Source organism: Suricata suricatta, chromosome 9 (assembly GCF_006229205.1).
Source record: "Suricata suricatta isolate VVHF042 chromosome 9, meerkat_22Aug2017_6uvM2_HiC, whole genome shotgun sequence".
NCBI classification, from domain to species: domain Eukaryota; kingdom Metazoa; phylum Chordata; class Mammalia; order Carnivora; family Herpestidae; genus Suricata; species Suricata suricatta.
The window spans coordinates 23,766,092-23,786,579 of NC_043708.1; the positions used below are offsets into that span (position 1 = coordinate 23,766,092).

At 40.3% G+C, this 20,488-nt stretch overlaps 1 protein-coding gene across 1 annotated transcript in view; it reads left to right on the forward strand.

Moving 5' to 3' along the window:
• Window positions 1-20,488, forward strand: part of SPTLC2 (serine palmitoyltransferase long chain base subunit 2) — a 107,911-nt gene that overhangs the window by 35,814 nt on the left and 51,609 nt on the right. Inside the window, exons 3-9 of the mRNA XM_029950492.1 lie at window positions 1,080-1,234; window positions 2,676-2,824; window positions 4,440-4,564; window positions 9,279-9,372; window positions 13,661-13,766; window positions 14,518-14,737; window positions 17,879-18,005. Of these exons, the coding sequence (XP_029806352.1) occupies window positions 1,080-1,234; window positions 2,676-2,824; window positions 4,440-4,564; window positions 9,279-9,372; window positions 13,661-13,766; window positions 14,518-14,737; window positions 17,879-18,005 (976 nt within the window). The remainder of the gene's footprint in view (window positions 1-1,079; window positions 1,235-2,675; window positions 2,825-4,439; window positions 4,565-9,278; window positions 9,373-13,660; window positions 13,767-14,517; window positions 14,738-17,878; window positions 18,006-20,488) is intronic.

Genomic DNA, 20,488 nt, shown 5'->3' on the forward strand with positions numbered 1-20,488 from the left:
TTTTTTAGTTTAATTTATTTTGAGAGACAGAGAGCATGAGCAGGAGAGGGGCAGAAAAAAGGAGAGAGAGAATCCCAAGCAGGCTTCACACTGTCAGTGTAGAGCCAGATGCGGGGTTTGAACCCATGAATCATGAGTTCATGACCTGAGCTGAAACCAAGAATTTCGAACACTTAATCAACTAAGCCCCTCAAGAGCCCCTAAGATGATAGTGTTTTTATTTAAAAAATTTTTAATGTTTTTATTTATATTTGAGAGAGAGAGTGAGAGAAAAAGAGAGAGAGAGCACGAGCAGGGGAGAGACAGAGAGAGAGAGACAGAGACAGAATCTGAAATAGGCTCCAGGCTCTGAGCTGTCAGGACAGAGCTGGATGCGGGGCTTGAACTCATGAACCGTGAGATCATGACCTGAGCCACACTCGACTGAACCACTTAGGTGTCCCAAGGCCTACTTTATTAAGTTAAATTCTTTGGCCCTACATTCATGCAGTCAGATAGTTAATTACAACCATTTCATATTGGTTAACTGTCAAAGACAAGTGGCTTTTACCTGATTAAGAGTTGTTTTACCTTGGGGCACCTGAGTGGCTCCGTTGATTAAACATCAGACTCTTGATTTCAGCTCAGGCCATGATCTCACAGTTTCCTGAGTTTGAGCCCCATGTCGGGCTCTGTGCTAACAGTGCAGAGCTTGCTTGGGTTTCTCTTTCTTTTCCCTCTCTCTCTGCTCCTCCCTACTCTCACTGTTTCTCTCAAATGAAAAAAGTTAAAATAGAAAGAGTTGTTTTACCCTTTTTTTTTTAAAGTAATTTCTACACTCAATGTGGGATTCAAATTACGACCCTGAAATCAAGAGTCTCATGCTCTACTAAGCCAGCCAGGTGCCCCGAGAGTTGTTTTAAAGTTTTAAAGTTGTTTTAACATAGAGGATTGACGCCTTTGTGAATGTCTTCCTTGCCAGCTAATTCAATATAATTGACCTCTCATTGTCAAGTGCTCTTACAAAATGAAAAGGGAAGTTGTAAAAATTTTCTGAAGTAACTCAGTTAAACTCATGGTATTTCACCATTTGTCTGCAGGACTTTGTGTCCTTGTATCAGGATTTCGAAAACTTCTATACAAGGAACCTCTACATGAGGATTAGAGACAACTGGAATCGGCCGATCTGTAGTGTGCCCGGAGCCAGGGTGGACATCATGGAGAGGCAGTCTCATGACTACAACTGGTCGTTCAAGTGAGTCTCAGTTGGGAAGTTATTTCCTGACAGCCACAAAAGGGAATTTCGTCACTTCAGAATATATTGCATTGCAGTTTGAGTATTCTGTCACGCAAGAGTGGAAGCTTAGAGTAGAGCACAACACACTTAGTTTCCTTGCATGCAGTTCATCGTTACCCTGATTCTTAAAATACATTCTTCGCTTACGTTGATACTGTTGTGTTGGATTAGAACTGAAAACAAAATTTGACTAATTCAATTTAAGAAAACGAACAAGAAGCCAAAGAAAAACTGTCCTTTTTGTTATGCCACTTACCAGAATCAAGTGTCTGAATTTACTTCTAGGTATCTTGATTTCTCAAATGATTCAAGGATATATGGAATGCTTTTAACTTAACTAGGCTGAATAGTTTAGAAAACTTTTCATATTCATAAAACTTTACTGTTTAGATCTAACAAATATTGCATGGTTGCATTTTACTATTAAAATAAAAGAAAAAGACAAATAATACAGATAAATGAAACATTCCCCTGTGACAGCTAACCACTGCCCCTTCTGCAAGTCCATGTCTCCACAAATCTTCACTCCCCAGGCGTGACCACTGTTGCCAGTTTGTCGTGTCTCATTCCTCCAGATGTTTTCTGTGGGGTGTGTATGTAGTGATCCACTGGGGTTGCATACAGGTAATTTTTTATTTATAAAAATGGGATCATATTATAGAAATCATTTTACACCTTGCTTTTTTCTTGCTAACATGTTGGTAATACCCTGCATGTCTGTATCCGCAGCCAGCTTATTAGTGGTAGTGGCTACTTACATCCTACAGTATAGACATAGATAGTGTATGGCAGGTTGGGCTGCACCATCCTTTGTTAAAAACCCCAAAATTTCAGAGTTCAAACAGCAGCCGTTTCTTGTCCACACTTTATGTCACCCTTAACCTACTGGAGCCTCTGAACCACGTTGTTCTCACTGGTGGGCCCAGGCTGATTTAGCTTCCATCATATGGAATGTCACTGGTCTTTGTGCCTAGAGAAGGGACGTGGCAGATAAATTGTGCAGTGACTCCGAAAGGATCTGTATGCAGCTATCCTTTCGTATGTGTGTGGAAATTGCTGAGTCAAAGAGTATGTACTTCTTTTAATGGATATGTCCTGCCAAACTGCCCTCCAAAAAAACTGCTGACTGACCTTCTTATCTACAGTATGAGACTGTCCTGGCCAATGCTGACGATGGTCAGTTTTTCAATCTTTGTCATTATCTGTCCGTGAAAATTAGTATTTTGTTTTAACTTTCATTTTCTTAATTGGTAGTGGGTTTGAGCTGCTCTTCATGTAGGCCATATTCTCCCTACTTTCTGTAATGGTGCTCCCTTTTATATTACCAGTGTGTTTATTATTAGTGTAAATATTTGATTTGCTCATGAGTTTCATGACCTTTTATGCTATTGAAATACAGGTACACAGGGAATATAATTAAAGGCGTTATAAACATGGGGTCCTACAACTATCTTGGATTTGCCCGGAATACTGGGTCATGTCAAGAAGCAGCTGCCAGAGTTCTAGAGGAGTATGGGGTTGGAGTGTGCAGCACTCGGCAGGAAATTGGTAAGTGTAGGCTCTCTCTCGCCAGCTAATGTTCTTACCTGTGCTACTCAGCGGGGAATAAAGCTGAGGCAGAGCTAGAAGCGTGAGCATCCAAATACATACTGCGCCATAGAGTTTCTGAAGTAACGGATGATTTTAATGCTTTCAACACATTTTGAGACATATCTATCTTTTCCATTCTGTTATAATACAAAATCTCTCTTTAATGTTCACACGGTAGTCGTTAAGAGTGCCATTTACTAGGCCCGACCCGGTGGGCATGTGAGGGTTAATCTGTTTCCATGCTGGAAAGTGGGAGTGAGAATAATTCCTACCTTATGGGGCTATTGAAGAAATAAATAAACTAATTCTTGTAAAGCGTTTGTGACTTGGTAAACATTCAGTAAATGTTAACTTTTTATTATTGTACTTTTACATTTTTAAGTGTAATTTCTGTTCATAGGACGATTTGAAATTCTTCCATTTTGTTCCAGAGAACTGATACCTATAAACATTAAAAAGCAACTTCTGGATATTTATTACTGTGAATCACCCCCAAACTTAGTGGATTGAAACAGTAATTCATCATTATTTCTCACGGGTCTAAAGATTGGCAAGCGTAGCTGGGTCATTTGTACTCAGGTCCTTCATGAGATAGCTGAGGGAGCACTGTGCAGTGACAGTGTGCAGTAATCAGGTCTTACATCTGTGTGGCACGTCCTAGTTTATAAATTGCTTGAACCTGCTCTCTCTGGATCCTTACAGCAGTGTCGTGGGGTAGAGAGAGCAGATACCATTATTGGTATTTCGCAGCTGTGGAACTGAAGTCATGGGAGGTTAGATGACTTGCCTGAAGCTTTGAGGACTTGTAGCATCTCAGTTCTGCAGTCTTTTTTTTTTTTTTCATCATCTTTTCTGTATTGATCAGTCTTGTTCAGTCCTTACAGATTTGATTATTGACATAAAATCACAATACAAGGTGAGGGAGGATGCTTTTGGACTTGTCTTTTGTTACATAACAAATCATTCGAAAATCTAGCAACCTAAAGCAGAAACATACATTTATTTGCTTGTGATTCTGCAATTAGGAGAGGGCTTGATGTTTATCTTCGCTCCATGTGGTGTTGGGTGGGGCCTTATGGCTGAGGATAGAGTATCCAGAGTGGTTTCACTTACATGTCTGGCACCTCAGCTGGGTGGTGGGATCAGTGGAGGGCTGGCTGAGCCCTGCATTCCCCTCCCAAAGCTCTGATCCTCTAGAGCCCCTCCCCCTCCCCCTCTCCATAGCCTTTCTTTACAGCAGGCTTGTTAGACTGGTTTGTGTGGCAGCTGACTTCAAAAGTATAAAAGCAGATGTTGCCAGGCCTCTCAAGGCCTAGACTTGGAACGGTCACGTGTCAGCAGGAATGGGAGAAATTGTTGGCAACCTTCTTTACAGAAATTCCATCACAGGTGCTAAATCTGGATGTATTCAAGCACTGTGTCTTTCGTTAGCCATTTCCCTTCATACTGCTCTTCCATACAGCTTAGTCTGAAAAGGTTGTAACATGTAGACTATGATTTCTTTTTATAAAGTAATGAGTAACTCTTAAATTCAGGATTTGGCGGTGTTAACCTCATTCAGTTCTCCACACAGGAAACCTGGACAAGCATGAAGAGTTGGAGAAGCTTGTGGCAAGTTTCTTGGGAGTAGAAGCTGCTATGGCATATGGCATGGGATTTGCAACAAATTCAATGAACATTCCTGCTCTGGTTGGCAAAGTAAGACTTATCATTTATGAAAACTCTGTTACATATTATAAAGCACTCAGAGCATGCCAAACGCTATTGTAAACTTCATACCAAACCTGGTCTGCCCAAAGGCATTTCTATCACACATTTTTGGATAACAGTGTCCCGTGGAGACTTATATCAGTTGAAGCTTTCTTGCTAGAACTCATGATTATTTACTGTTCCATCAGATGACTCTTGCCTTCATCATTCAGTTTCGAAAGGGATTCTAAAAAATAAAAACCTCATGCTAAAATTTTGAAAGAGAGAATGTTTAATTTGGAAGATTGTTTTACTAAGGTGGTTTTTCCTAAGTAGAAAAATTTGAAAATACATAGGTACTCTAATACTTATTCTTACCATAATGCATGTTGCTCAGAGAGAGATACATGGGCAAATTGTAGGTAGATATGTAAAATGCAGGAAATAATAGAGGTTAAAAGTAATAATATAAGTTAATAATAATGAAGGTTTGAGGTACCTGGTTGGCCGAGTCATTTAAGCGGCCAACTCTTGATTTCCAGCTCAGGTCATGATCTCACAGTTAATGAGATCAAGCCCTGCATTGGCCTCTGCACTGACTGTACTGAGCCTGCTTAAGATTCTCTCTCCCCCTCTCTCTGCCCCTCCTGTGCTTGCACTCTCTCTCTTAAAAAAAATAATAGTGAAGGTTAAAAGGAATAGTAGTAGTAGTACTAATTAAAATAATAATTTAAGAAGTGTGTATTTTTTACTCCCCTGTGGGTAGAGTTTGTAAGGGAGCAGTTAAGGAGAGAAGAGATAAGAGACTTTGTAAATCACATGTTAGCAGATTGACACTCTCAGCTTGAAAGGGCCCTCAAGGAATTTAATACTTTTTAAATTTTATTTTAAGTAGGCACCACACCCAATGTGGGGCTCAAACTCATAATCCTGAGATCAAGAATTGCATGTTCCACTGACTAAGCCAGTCAGGTGCCCCAGGTTTTTTAACATTGATATCAAGGAATTGTATATTGAAAAATTGATGAATTAATGAGTCAGAAAACGTGGGGTTTTGTTTGGTTGCCTATATATTCAGATGCATTTTTATATATTAAAATATATATTACTATATATTATATATTTAGCTGTATGACTGTGAGCATGTCACTGCCTTTTTTTTTCTTTTGGGTTTTATTTATTTAAGATGTCTCTACACCCAACATGGGTCTCAAACCCACAGTCCCCCAAGATCAAGAATTGCCTGCTCTTCTGACTGAGCTAGCCAGGCACCCCTGTCACAGCCTTTCTGAGCCTCAAACTTTCCTTTGTAAAATGAGGTAGTTGGACTAGGTTAACTTTAAAGTCCTTTTCAGTTATATAATATATGGCTTCAAAGAACATATGGAACAAATAGAAAATACCAAGGGAAGAGATTTAAACCCAATTATGTCGATATTATATGGTATTGTCATATTAAGTATAAATGGCTTATACATTCTAATTAGAAAAGAGAGGTTGGGGACCCCTGGGTGGCTCAGTTGGTTAAGCATCCGACTTTAGCTCAGGTTATGATCTCACGGTTCATGAGTTCAAGACCTGCATTGGGCTCCTCACTGATGGTGTGATCCCTGCTTGGGATTCTCTCTCCTCCTCTCTGTCCCTTCCCCATGCACACTTGCTCTCTCTCTCTCTCTCTCAAAATAAAAACTTAAAAAAAATTTTTTTTCAAAGTGAAAAAAGAGCTTGTTAGATTAAATAAAATTAAGTAGGTTTCTACCAAAAGCCTACTTTGAAGACACAGGTTAAAAGTAAAAGGATCAAAGAAGATAGAGCATGCAAACAATAATTGAAAAGAAAGTTAGACTATATTAATATAAACAAGGATTTCAGAGCAAGGAATATTTCTGGGGTTAAAGTGGAACATTGTATAATGATAACGTAATTATTTTAAATATATTGGTATCTAATAATACACTTCAAAGTATATGAAGCAAAAATTGGTGGAGAAATGGACAAATACATAATTGTTATTAGAGATCCCCATATCCTTCTCTGAATAATTGATAGAGGAACTAGACAGAAAATCAGCAAGGTTATAGAACACTTGAAAAACATTATCAACCAACTTGACCTAATTGACGTTATGAAACACTTTACCCAAGAACAGCAAAACATTTACCAAGATAGGCCATTTTCTGGGCCACTAAACAATCCGTAACAAAATCTTAAAAATTTAAATTATTCAAAATATATTCTCTGATTATAATGGAATTAAATTAGAAATCAGTAACATAAGGGGCACCTGGGTAGCACTGGTAAGCGTCAGACTTTGGCTCAGGTCATGATATTGCAGTTTACGAGTTCCAGCCCCACTTTGGGTTCTGTGCTGACAGCTCAGAGCCTGGAGTCTGCTTCAGATTCTGTGTCTCCCTCTCTCTTTCCCCAAAGCACGCGCACGTGCACTCTCTCTCTATCTCTCTAAAAACAAATACAATTAAAAAGAAAGAAATCAGCAACACAAAGATATCTGGAAGATGCTCAGAATATTTGAGAAAACATACTTCCAAATAACCCATGAGTCAAAGAAGAAAGGAAACATAGAAAATACTTTGAATAAAATGGAACTGTAGCATATTATAATTTGTAAGATAAAGCTAAAGCAATCCTCCGAGGGAATATATAGCTTTAAGTGCTTGTATTAATAAAAAAAAAAAGAAAAGTTTTGAGGCACCTGGGTGGCTCAGTTGGTTAAGCATCTGACTCTTGATTTCAGCTCAAGTCATGATTTTACAGTTCATGAGATGGAGTCCTGTGTTGGGTTCCATGCTGACAGCTTGGAGCCTGCTTAGGATTCTGTCTCAGCCCCTACCCCCCCCCAAAATGAATAAATAAACATTACCAAAAAAAAATTTTTTTTAAGGAGAGAGAGAGAGACAGAGTTGGGGGGGGGGGCGCAGAGAGAGATGGAGACACAGACTCTGAATTGAGCTCCAAGCTCAGAGCTGTCAGCACAGAGCCCAATGTGGGGTTCAGCTTCACGAACCTTGAGATCATGACCTGAGCCAAAGTCAAACACTTAATTGACTGAACCACCCACACGCCTCAAAAAAGAATGAATCAGCCATCTAAATAAGGACTTCGAAAAAGAAGAGCAAATTAAACCCAAAGAGTCCAAACAGAGGAAGGATAAAATAAAGGTAAATTTAGAAATCAATGATTTAGAAAAGAGACAATGGGGGGAAATGCGTGAAACCAAAGGTGGTTCTTTGAGAAAATGGATAAAATTGATAAATCTTTACCCAGACTGGTGAGGAGAAAAAGAAGACACAAATTACCAGTAGCAGGAATGAGGGAAGACACATGGCTACCCATCCTATAGACAAAAAAGGATAACAAGGACATTTTAAGAACTTTATGCCAGTAAATTCAACAATTTAGATACAGTGGACAAATTCTTTGAAAGACCTAAATGTATGGTTCCTTGACTTCATCACATTGATTATAATACATTCCTGTCCTGCATTTTAGCAGTATAAACCTTGAGCTTCTTATTTGGAATTTCTCAGAATTTTTCACACTAACGGGTTAAATAATCTTATTCTATTCTTCTGTATGTTCAGAAACTGTAATAATCATGTAGAATTAGAGATCTTTTTTATAGACATGGAAGATCCTACCTTAAAGATTTATCTTTCAAATCAAATATTTTAGTTGAAATGTTATTAAGTATCAATCTATTAAAGGCAGGAAGCAATCGAGTTTTAACATTTAACATTTCTTTGAATCGGATACTAAATTCTACATGAGGTTGTTGATTATTCAGCTTCAAGGAAGGGAAAACAGTATGTTGTTTGAGATTGAGATCCTATGTTCTGGAAGCAGAAGCTTTGTAATGAATCACTTAGTATGCCTGTGACCTTGGGCAAGATTTGTTAACTCCTCTGAAATGGAGTTTCCTCATATGTAAAGTGGGGATAATAATGGTACCTGCCTCATAGATTTTTTAGTGAGGATTAAAAGTAATAATGCCTTTAAAAGCCTTAACATAATGCCAGGAACCTATTAAGTACTTAGCTGTTAGCTGCTGACATTTAATTTTTCTTTTATTTTTTTCAACTAAGGATATTATAGAGCCTCATAGTAGATTGATACATAGAAATGGTGAATAAGAATGTCTAAAAAAGGAGGTAAGGGGCTCCTGGCTGGCTCAGTCAGTGGAACACGTGACTCTTGATCTCAGAACTGTAAGTTCGAGCCCCACGTTTGGTGCAGAGATTACTTAAAAATAAAATACCATTAAAAAGAGAAAATACAGAAAAAAGGTAAATAGCAAATTATATTGTAGATTTTGTCAGAAAAAAGTGAGCTGGAAAGAGAAGAAAATAACATTATATGGAGAATCCTTTTAAGGTGCAGTGGCATGGCAAGAGTGGCGAGTAGAGGGTTCGAAGACTTGCAGAAGAGAAGTTCAGAGTTAGGTGTAACTGACAGCCTGTTGCTATATAACTGAATATTTAAGTCAGTCACAGGACTGAAGACATTAAAAGGCTGGAAATTTGCGTTTACTTCTAAGTTAACTTTGCGAAACAAAAATATATATACTTTTCTTCGTCTTAAATAGTTTTGCTGTTGTACAAGCTTTCCTTAATAAGATAGCATTATTCCTGATTTTGGCATTTTATGATTTGTGTAACTCTTTCCTCTCCCAGCCTCTTACCTTCCTGGGCTTGTGGTTTTGCAGGGTTGCCTGATTTTGAGTGACGAACTAAACCACGCGTCGCTGGTTCTAGGAGCCAGACTCTCAGGAGCAACCATTCGAATCTTCAAACACAACAGTGAGTTTGCTGTGGAACCCACTGGAGGCCTTAGTGTTTAGTATCTTGGGGGTTAGTGACAGTGGTACCATTAGTTACATTAATAATAGAAAGTCTAAATGAAGCAGGTTGCAACATTTAAAATGTCTTTCTGGTCCAGTGTTTTAAAAAGTTATTCTCGGGGCACCTGGGTGGCTTAGTTGGTTAAATGTCCGACTTCAGCTCATGATCTCATGGTCCATGGGTTCAAGCCCTGCATTGGGCTCCGTGCTGACAGCTCAGAGCCTGGAGCCTGCTTCGGATTCTGTGTGTCCCTCTCTCTCGCTGCCCCTCCCTTGCTCACGCTCTATCTCTTTCTCCTTCAAAAATAAACATTAAAAATAGCTAAAAGGAAAAAGTTATTCTCGGGACACCTGGTGGCTCATTTGGTTAAGCAACTGCCTTTTGGGTTCAGCTCAGGTCATGATCTCAGTAGTTTGAGTTTGAGCCCCAAATCAGGCTTTGTGCTGACAGAGTGGAATCTGCTTGGGATTCTCTTTGTGTGTATGTGTGTGTCTCTCTCTCTCTCTCTCTCTCTGCCTCTCTCTCAAAAAAAAAAAAACTTAAAAAAGTTATTCTCTTCCTCATTAGAAATAGAGGCTAAAGGAATACAACATTCTCCTTTTGTCTTTCAACTTTTTCTAAAAAAATTTTTAAATGTTTACTTATTTTTGAGAGAGAGAGAAAGAGAGAGAGAGAGAGACACACACAATCCGAAGCAGGCCCCAGGCTCTGAGCTGTCCCCACAGAGCCTGATGCAGGACTCAAACTCATAAACTGTGAGATCATGACCTGAGCCAAAGTTGGACGCTTAACCCACTGAGCCACCCAGGTGCCCTGGCTTTCAACTTTTTCATCTTTGTTGTTCCCAAGTTACTTGTTCAATACGTGTTAGATAGCTGCCCATGGTGTATCTTGCCATAAGCCAGAGCCATTGAGATGCATAAAGCGGGGCCTCGTCTTAAGGATCTCTGACTGGTTAATAAAGAGACTGGACAAAGCAGGAGAGGGATGCTGCCACTGCACATATACTGAGATACAGGTATGAACAGACGCTGTGAAGGCACCGAGACAGGTGGCACTCAGCCAGAATTGTTCCTTAAGGGGAAATACCTTGTGTGTTATTAAAATAATTTTTTACAGTAAGAATGAGTAACTTTTGTAGTTAAAATACTCACATGTAGAGAGGAAAGTTTACCAAACTATACATTTAATATCATTTTTTACCAAAATGTATACACGTACAGACAGGAGTCTGGAAGAACAAACACCGAAATGTTAGATCTGTACTCTGATGAAAGGTTTCTGGATGGTAATAACTTTCTTCCTTTCGTCTTTGTCTTGTCTAAAATGGTTTACAACAAGAATGATACAAACAGTACTTTGTTTTATAAAGTGCATGGGTTCATTAAACACGTGTGTAACCTGTTTTCTTACAACACGTGGTGAACTGATGCCAGGGCGGCAAGCAGAGTCTGGAGTCGCCCTCGCTCAGGCCGCCCCTCGGTTCAGACGTGAAGGTGCTTTCTGAGTTTTTCTGTTAGAAACAGTACTACCTACGCTCAGCATTTCTGCTCAGCGGTCTGATTAATGCCTTAGGATAAATTCCTAGCAGTCTTCAGATGCCTGGTTAAAAGTTCTAACAGTTTTATACTTTTCCAAATTGCCTTCAAGCATGGCACAAATTTTTACTCAAGAACATCACAGTGACCCTACTCATAGGCCAACATAGGACGTTATGAATCATTTAAAATATTTTCTAATCTAATACGTCAGTAACATCTTAATTTTTATTTCTTTGATTACTAGGTTACAAGCAACTTTTTACACAGCAGATTGTGTTTGTATTTCATTGTGAATTTGCCATTTCCAAACTGTTTTTCACTGAGTATAAGAGCCCTTTATGTTAATTATTGTTTCTTTTATGTTTCAGTATTTTTAATTTCATTTTTAAGTTTGTTTTTAGTGTCTTGTTGGGCAGACTTATTGAAATGTTGATGTTGGATTTTGCGTCATGCCTACCCCATTCCAAGGTCATAAAGTTATTCTCATATTTTCTTTTGGTGGTTTTATGATATATTTTTAATTTAAAATTTTAATTTACCTGAGATTTGGGGAGCATAATATGAGAGAGATAATTGATTTTTCCCCCTAAGCAGCTGATGCCATCAAGCATTCTACTATAGATACTTCCTTCATCTGAAATTTTGAGGCAGGGTGTCTGGGTGCCTCAGGCGGTTGAGCAGCCAGCTCCTGACTTTGGCCCAGGTCGTGATCTCACAGTTTGTGAGATGAAGCCTTGTGTGGGCCTCCGTGTGCTAACAGCACCGAGCCTGCTTGGGATTCTCTTGCTCCCTCTCTCTGCCCCTCCTCTGCTCATGCTCACTGTGTGCTCTCTCTCTCTCTCAAATTAATAAACTGAAAAAAATAAAATTTCGAGTCAATATTTTTCTCCTCCTTTCTGTATGTAAACAGGGGAGACTAAAACAAGGAGTACCTTTCTGTTTTGTCTCCTGCTGGCCGCCACACGATGGTCTCTACGGCCGGATCAGCAGGTTCAAAACAGACGTACTCACAGCCGTGGTGGCTCCTCCTCTCTGGATTAGGTACCAGGTTGCTTTGTATGAATTACTGAAGGTGTAAACACAGTCACAACCTTTCGCCATCGTATTTGTAGTATGTGTTTTTTTCCCTTTATTTCTCTTTTCTACCAGAGTTCTTTCATGGAAAGAGCAAAATCATGTAACTTTGTAACCACCTCCTTCAGTGATGAGCAACAAAGAATATAAAATCACATTTTTATGATGGAGTGCCTCTCAACCCTGTTAAGTAAACCCCAGACTTAATAGTACGTAGATTTTGGGGGAAGGGTTCTTGAGGCCATTATTTCAGGGTAGAAGTTTTAGGTGTGAAGTCTATAGTAGTGGTAACAATGGTCTTCAAAGCATTTATCTTTTTTGTTATTTAAAAAAAAATTTTTTTACATTCATTTATTTTTGAGAGACAGAGGAAGAGCACAAGTGGGGGAGGAGCAGAGAGAGAGGGAGACAGAATCTGAAGCAGGCTCCAGGCTCCAGGATGACAGGACAGAGAGAGTGAGTGCACAAGTCACTAACTCTTTTGAGAGAGAGAGTGCACAAATCAGGGGGAGGGGCACAGGAAGAGAGAGAGAGAGAAAATCTTTTTTTTTTTTTTTTTTTTTAACTTTAGAGAGCATGAGCGGAGGAAGGGCAGAGAGAAAGGGAGACACAGAATCCAAAGCAGGCTCCGGGCTCTGAGCTGTCAGCACAGAGCCCAACACGGGGCTTGAACCCACAAATGGTGAGATCATGACCTGAGCTGAAGTCAGCCACTTAACCAACTAAGCCACCCAGGCGCCCTGAGAGAGAGAGAGAGGGAGGGAGAGAGAGAGCATCTTAAGTGGGTCCCACACACAGCATGGAGCCTGATGCCTGACATGGGGCTGGAACCCATGACCTTGGGTTGATGACCTGAGCATAAACCAAAAGTCGGATGCTCAGCTGACTGAACCACCCAGGTACCCCCAAAGCATTTATCATTAACAGGAAAATTATGATCCTCATTAATGGTAGTACCAGCCAAGCTGTTTCTGGGCCTGTTACCCATCCTTAAGGACCAACAGAGCCACGAGAGCCTGATAGTGTACAGGAGGCTCAACTGAGGGCTACGCTTTCTTACCATGCAGTTTCATGCATGCCACCGGTGTATTTTTAGCCCACTGCTAAGATAAAGCTGCTTAGCAAGCATTTATTGAGTGTATCCTAGGTGAAAGGGAATGGGTTATGCACTATGAATCCCTCATATTTGCTTCTAAGGAGGTGTATGTATTTTTAATAGTTTATTTACACTCTCTTGCTCTTTTATGCATGTATTTCTGAATGACTCACTAGCATTAAACATACAGTGGACTCTACAAATACAAAAAACAAAACTAACTGAACAGCCAGGTATTTAACATGAAACATCAGCCATTTCACAAGCATGCTCACCACCTCTGAATCACCTGTGCCACAGTCATCTGGTGGAGTTTCTGTGGTTTTGAACATTTATTACATTTTAGATTGTCACTCGAGTTAGCAGCAGCTTACCCCTTTTGCTGTAGCTTTTTCTGCTCCGCTCTGACTCTATAGGTCAGTGTCCTTTGCTACCTGATACACACTTTCGGAATAAGAAATGTGTATTTGCATTTCTGAAATAAAGTTCAGAAAGGAAGGTACTTTGTGCTGAAATTCTTTTTTGTGTGCTGTAGATATGCAAAGCCTAGAGAAGCTGTTGAAAGATGCCATTGTTTATGGTCAGCCTCGGACTCGGAGGCCCTGGAAGAAAATTCTAATCCTTGTGGAGGGAATATATAGGTAATTCTGCTTTCCTATTTTCATCTCTTCTGATTTGGCTCCATGGAGTTACAGAATTTTTAAGCAGAAGGGAATGGTAATCTAGACCCCTCTGGAAACTAAGGAGACGATGTTTATGACTTGTTAAAATACTTGGAAGCAGAGTTCACACTAGAACAGAAGCCTTTTTCTCTGGCTTTTCTTTATTCTTTTTGTCCTGCTCCATGGTCTCCAATCACCCCTCTGTTGGGGTTCTTTCTTTTCCTACTGTTTGTAGAGGGAATATGTATAGAGGGACAAGAATTGGAATATATTTTCTAATATGTCAAAATAAATTATACATCATTTCATTTGAAGAAGATTTTATTCTGGTTTATTTGCAGCCCTCGCACTTACTCTCATACGTTGATTTTTAAAATTCTTTTATCTCATTTATTCTGTTATTTTAATTACACATGCAATGTGATACAAAATCTAACGTTGCCTCTAGTTACAAGCATTGGAAGAACCCGGTGACCTTTATCCATCTGCAGTGAATTAAGATCAATTCTGTTCTGGTGCTTGTTTTAGAGATCCAGTCTCCTTTCCCCTAGACATGTGCCTGGCCGCAGCATCACCTCACTTTGCTAGTTTGAAATCACAGGCAGAGTTGTCAAACTATTTTAAAAAAGCAATATACTAAAAAAATTAACAATAATAGTAAGATGATTGACCAACTCCTAATTTTGAGTTAAGAGGTCTCAGTGTGTGTATTTTTATCCTGTCTTGCCAGCATGGAGGGGTCCATTGTCCGCCTTCCTGAAGTGATTGCCCTAAAGAAGAAGTACAAGGCATACTTATATCTAGACGAGGCTCACAGTATCGGGGCCCTGGGCCCCACCGGCCGAGGGGTGGTGGACTACTTTGGCCTGGATCCTGAGGATGTGGACGTTATGATGGGAACATTCACAAAGAGTTTTGGTGCTTCTGGAGGATACATTGGAGGCAAGAAGGTAAATGGGCTACATATGAATGGAGCAGTTAAGAATAAAGGTACTGGTGATTAGACTTGGTGACTCACTTGTGACAGATAAGAGTCTGGAACCAGCACGTGGGGACCCTGAATTTGTTTGTGGCTTAGGCTCACAGTGCCTTTGGGCTTCAACCTTCAGCTGCTCAGGGAGTGACTCCGATAAACTAAAGGCTGGTTCTGTTCATTGTTTGTTGTTTTCTTATTTGAGCTTCGCTCTAAACTACATGCTGGTCCGAGATACAGAACACCCTCTTGTATGAAAGACCGCACAGTGGTGCTGCCTGTTTGCCACGGTCTTCTGCTGGGTTTGGGTTGCGCCCACAGTTTCAAAAGTAGTGAGTTTATAATGAGAGCCAGTGGGAATGGAAGACCAGTTTCCCTCCCCTTGACCGCGAATGCATCTTGGGTGAGCATAGAGACAGGAAGAAAGAGATTATTTTGCCAACTCTGGTGTACTATAAGGTATTGTATTTTTCAATTTAAAAATCATGTAATGAACTCTGAGGCATTTGAGAATCAATGTGGTGTGATGGAAATGGCTGAATCATGGGACAGAGACCTAGGTTTGAATACTTCCCTAACTTTGTGAGACCTTGGGCACAACATTTAACCTTCCCATTTCCTTATCAGTAAAAATAGAGACAAATATGCTTAGTTTATAAGATTGTATAGTGATGGTTGAAAACATAGCGTACGTCCACGTTACAACATGGATGAATTTGAACATTCACGTTAGTAAGTTTATGTGAACTTAAAGAAGTCAGTCACAAAAGGTCACATTGTATAATTGCTTTTATGTGATATTTCCAGAGCTGGCAAATCAGAGACAGAATGTAGGTTAGTGGTTGCCAAGGGCGGAGGGGATGGGGAAGTGGAAAGTGACTGTTGATGGGTATGAGGTTTCTTTCTGAGGTAATAAAATGTCCTAAAATTAGATAGTAGGGAGCCTGGCTCACTCGGTGGAGTATTGATTATTGATATGAGGGTCATGAGTTCAAGGCCCACGCTGGGCACGGAGCCTACTTAAAAAAACAAATAAAACAGAATTAGATAACGATGAAAGTCGTACAGCTCTGTGAGTATTCTGTAAGCCACTGAATTGTATACTTTAGAAAAGTTCATTCTAATCTCAGGAAAACCTAAAAAAAACTCTCCATGGTATTAGAAAAAACACATTATTTGTTAAGTATTTGTATGAGGTATGTAGTAGGAGCTCATACATATCTTTAATTCCTTTTTTAACTTGACATTGGGAGGCTTAAAGCATGGACTTTCTCTTAATAATTGATCGCCTTTAGAGGAAACTCATTATTAGTGGTTTTAGTAAAGTTTGATAGAGTTTTACCTCAAATTTTTGTTAATGAAACCAAGCACAGTTTGATTTTTTTTTTTTGAGAGAGAGAGAGAGAGAGAGAGAGAGAGGACAGCGTGAGCAGGGGAGGGTCAGAGAGAGAGGGAGACACAGAATCCGAAGACAGACCCCAGGCTCTGAGCTGTCAGCACAGAGCCTGACGCAAGACTCGAACCCACAAACCGTGAGATCATGACCTGAGCCGAAGCCAGACGCTTAACCAACTGAGCCACCCAGGCGCCCCTGAATGAGGCTGACTTTGGAGAGTTTGACTGCCTTATAGTAAGATTTATTGCTAAACCAAAGGACTTAAAATCATACTCTGGGAGATCATTTAGGTATGGTATATCTCTACTTTTGTGAGTTTTATATAGTTTTTAGTATTTTTGAAGTGATCCGCTGTTTTGTAGTCCTGTTTTGTGTCTCTTTTTTGGGTTCTGATATATAAGCTACTTTGTGTGCACATTTTATGTAAGGATTTAGTGAAGTTAAAAGGAGAGAATAGGGACATACAACTGATTGTTTTGGACTCCTTGTAACTGGCATACAAAGTTTTTCTTCGTTCAGTGAGATGACTTTCCTGTTCTGAAAGACCCAGTGAATTTTTATTTTGCTACATTTATACTATTTTATAAATCTCTGTATCTGGAGGATAGTTAGATTTTTTTAAGGTTTATTTTAAGAGGAGAGAGTGGGGGAGGGAGGGGCAGAGAGAGAAGGGAACAGAGAGGATCTGAGGGGGGCTGACAGCAGAGAGCCCAATGGGGTGCTCGAACTGAGGAACCCTGAGATCATGACCTGAATTGAAGTCAGATGCTTAGCCAACTGAGCCACGCAGGCGCCCCTGGAGGATATGTAATACCTTTAAAATTGATGTTAGAGAATGATCTTTCTCTTACTTAGAAGGGTAAGGATGAGCTTTGCAGACATAGGGTACTATGTAGAGGATATTTCTTTGTAATACTTAAAAGTAACTTCTAGTGGGGCACCTGGGTGGCTCGTTTGGGTAAGTATCTGACTCTTGCTTTCAGCTCAGGTCATGATCTCCCGGTTTGCAAGATTGAGCCCCAAGTTGGGCTCCGCACTGATAGCATGGAGCTGGCTTGGGATTCTTTCTTTCCCTCTGTCTGTGCCCCTTCCCCACTCATGTTCTCAAAATAAATAAATAAACTTTAAAAAAACAAAGGAAATTTTTGTATCTAAAAAGCAATCCACATACCTTGTTTAACACTGCATTATAGATATGTTTATAGTATTAAGTGATATGTTCTCCGAATTTAGAGGGCTTCTTTAAAACTAGGTTTTCTTGGGGTGCCTGGGTGGCTCAGTTGGTTAAGCGTCTGACTTCGGCTCAGGTCTTGATCTCACGGTTTGTGGGTTTGAGCCCCACATTGGGCTCTGTACTGACAGCCCAGAGCTTGCTTTGGATTTTGTGTCTCCCTCTCTCTCTGCCCCTCCCCGCCTCAAGCTCTGTCTCTTTCTGTCTCAAAAACAAACATTTAACAAAAAAAGTTTAAAACTAGGTTTTCTTTCTTTCCTGTTGTGGCATGTTTAACAAGCAAAACAAAGCCTCAGACTGTTGCCCTGTGTCGGATGCAGTTGCTGATGGTCTACTCTGACCGTGTTGGTTGACCTTGCATCTCAGATTAGTGTCCCTGTGTCACTGCTGTGGGAGGGAGAAAGAGTGTGCTTTCACCTCGAAGGAAGGTAGAGATGTTGCCAGACGATTCGAGCTTTACCTCTAATGCCTTGCTTCTGCGCCCTCCCCAGGAGCTGATAGACTATCTGCGAACACATTCTCACAGTGCAGTGTACGCCACATCACTGTCCCCACCTGTCGTGGAGCAGATTGTCACCTCTATGAAGTGCATCATGGGGCAGGATGGCACTACCCTTGGTAAGTCCGTTTCCTTAGAAATTTTCCTATGTTCAGTATATGCTTAGCAACCAAACATACTCTTTTTCTTGAACTTTTTCCCTAAAATGGGGAGTCAGGTATACTAATGGGCAGAACTGGCAGGTGACTGAGGCCTTGGTTGCTATGGAGACTTTTCAGTGTGTTTGGTACACATATGCCATGAGAACCTGCATGTCTTGTTTCCAGTTGAATTTTCTTGTCTACAGCTGGTGACTCTTTGATCTTACTATGTCACCTGTCTTCACAAGTCTTCCGTAATGAGCCACAAGGTCTTCCTCAAATTTCATAATTTTATATGAAGATGTAGCTCACTGTGTGTAATGAGAATCCGTTCCCATTGTATTTAAAGGCTGCTGTTTGCATACATTAGTGTCCTTGATTCAGTGGCTTTTAAGAGTTTCCAGTTGAGCAGTGGATAAAGTCATCCTGGACTTGCTTACTCTGTCTTTGGTGGGATTTGTAGTCCAAACTAGATGCCCTGGCATTCACATACTAAAATGAACAATGGGGGGGGGGGGTGGAAAAAAAAATAATAAAAAAAAATAAAATGAACAATAAATAAAATGCGGTACTCACTTTCTATTTGGCTTTTATTCTGCATCACTAGAGGGCAGTATTGACTGAAGAAAATTTAGAACAATTGGGATTTTTGTTTTGTTTTTTTACTTCTGAAACTTTCCATTGTGAGCATGAGATATACATTAATTTCACTTGTTGCTTTTTAAGTGCATCTAAAATGAGTTTTATTCTTATAAAAGATTTTACATTATAAGCCTTGAGCTGTCTTCATTTATATAGGATTTTGTGGTAAGAGTTATTTGGTTTGCACTGAAAAACATGAAGGAAGGAGTATGTCTGAGTTTCATTAATGTAAGCCTGTTTTCTTAAATCAGAATTTTACCCTAATATATTTTCTTATCTGTGATATATCCTTATTATCTCTAGTAAGAGATTTTTGGAAATGGGCTTTGAAAGTGTTGATCATTTTCAGTTTCATGAATTGATTCCTTGGGGAAGAAAACCCCTCATTCATATTGTGAACTCAGTATGAAGCCTTGTGAGTGACCCCGTTAGCCGTAGCTCTGTTCTCTTCTCTCCCTCCTTTACGGTGTTCATTGGAAGTGGTGTGTTCTGATCTGCAGTATACACACAGAGCCAGCAGTGATCTGGTTACTTCCCATACGTGCGTCAGCCTCGCTGACCCAGAGTGTGGACTGAGGGGGCTGCAGGGAATGGCTAACAGCTATCAAAGTTAACTCTGGATAATTTCTTTGCCCCGTCGGAGAGCGTGGATCTGTGTGAAGGACAGATGACTTATCTGTGCTAAATAATGAAATCTAGGCTCTGCTGGCGGCGAGAAAATGAAATATGGTAACTAGATAGAGATGTTGGGTTGCCTCTCTAACCACCCCCTAAGCGTAGTGGTGTGAAATAAGAGCTGTCTTATTATGCTCGGAGTCTGCAGGTCAGGAATTCGGTCAGGGCACAGCAGGGATGGCTTGTCTTTGTTCCGTATTATCCAAGGCTTGAGCTTAGAAGACCCACATGGCCCGGAAGACTCAGATGGCTGGGGGCTGGGAACATCTAGAGGGCTCTTCCCTCCCAAGTAGCTTGGGCCAAAGTATCTTGGATCCTGGGCTCAGCCCAGGCCATTGACCTTCATGTTTCCTCCCCATGAGGCTGGGCTCCTCATAGCCCGGTGGCTGGGAGCCCAGAGGGGATGCTTCAGAGCGAGCGTTCCCGAAGAACGTGCTGTAGCCCCGTGACCTTTTCTGGTTTGTTGTTAACAAGCAGGCCCCCAAGTCCACTCCAGATTGGAGGACGTGGGAAATCGACTCCATCTCAAATGGGAAGTGGGTCCAAGAATTTGTGGCCATTTTTACCACTTGCCACTACCAGCTTTTATATATATTTTAAAAAATACTCTCTAAAACTTTTAGTTAGTAGAGACAAACTTTTTTTGGTTACATTGTTTCTGTGCCAAAATAGGGGATAATAAAAATGAAACCAAAAGTAGAGATAAATACTGTATCTCGTAAATCCAGCTACCCAATCTTAATTAAATGTGACCTGATTTCTTTTAGATTTGAGTGTGTAAGGTAATATTTATTTTTATGGCATCACTGAATGCATCTTTTTGTTGTGTTTGTAGAAGAAAAAAAGTATGACTCAAACAGCAGCCCTTTGACTATGCCTTAAAGTGACTTTAAAAAAATGTTTTTTTAATGTTTATTTTTGAGAGAGAAGACAGAGTATAAGCGGAGAGGGGCAGGCAGAGAGGGAGACACAGAATCTGAAGCAGGCTCCAGGCTCTGAGCTGTCAGCACAGACCCTGACGCAGGGCTCGAATTCACTGCGAGATCATGACCTGAGCCAAAGTTGGATGTTCAACCAACTGAGCCACCCAGGCGCCCCTTAAAGTGACTTTTAAAAAGAGGTATCTGCAAGGAATTACCTGAGTG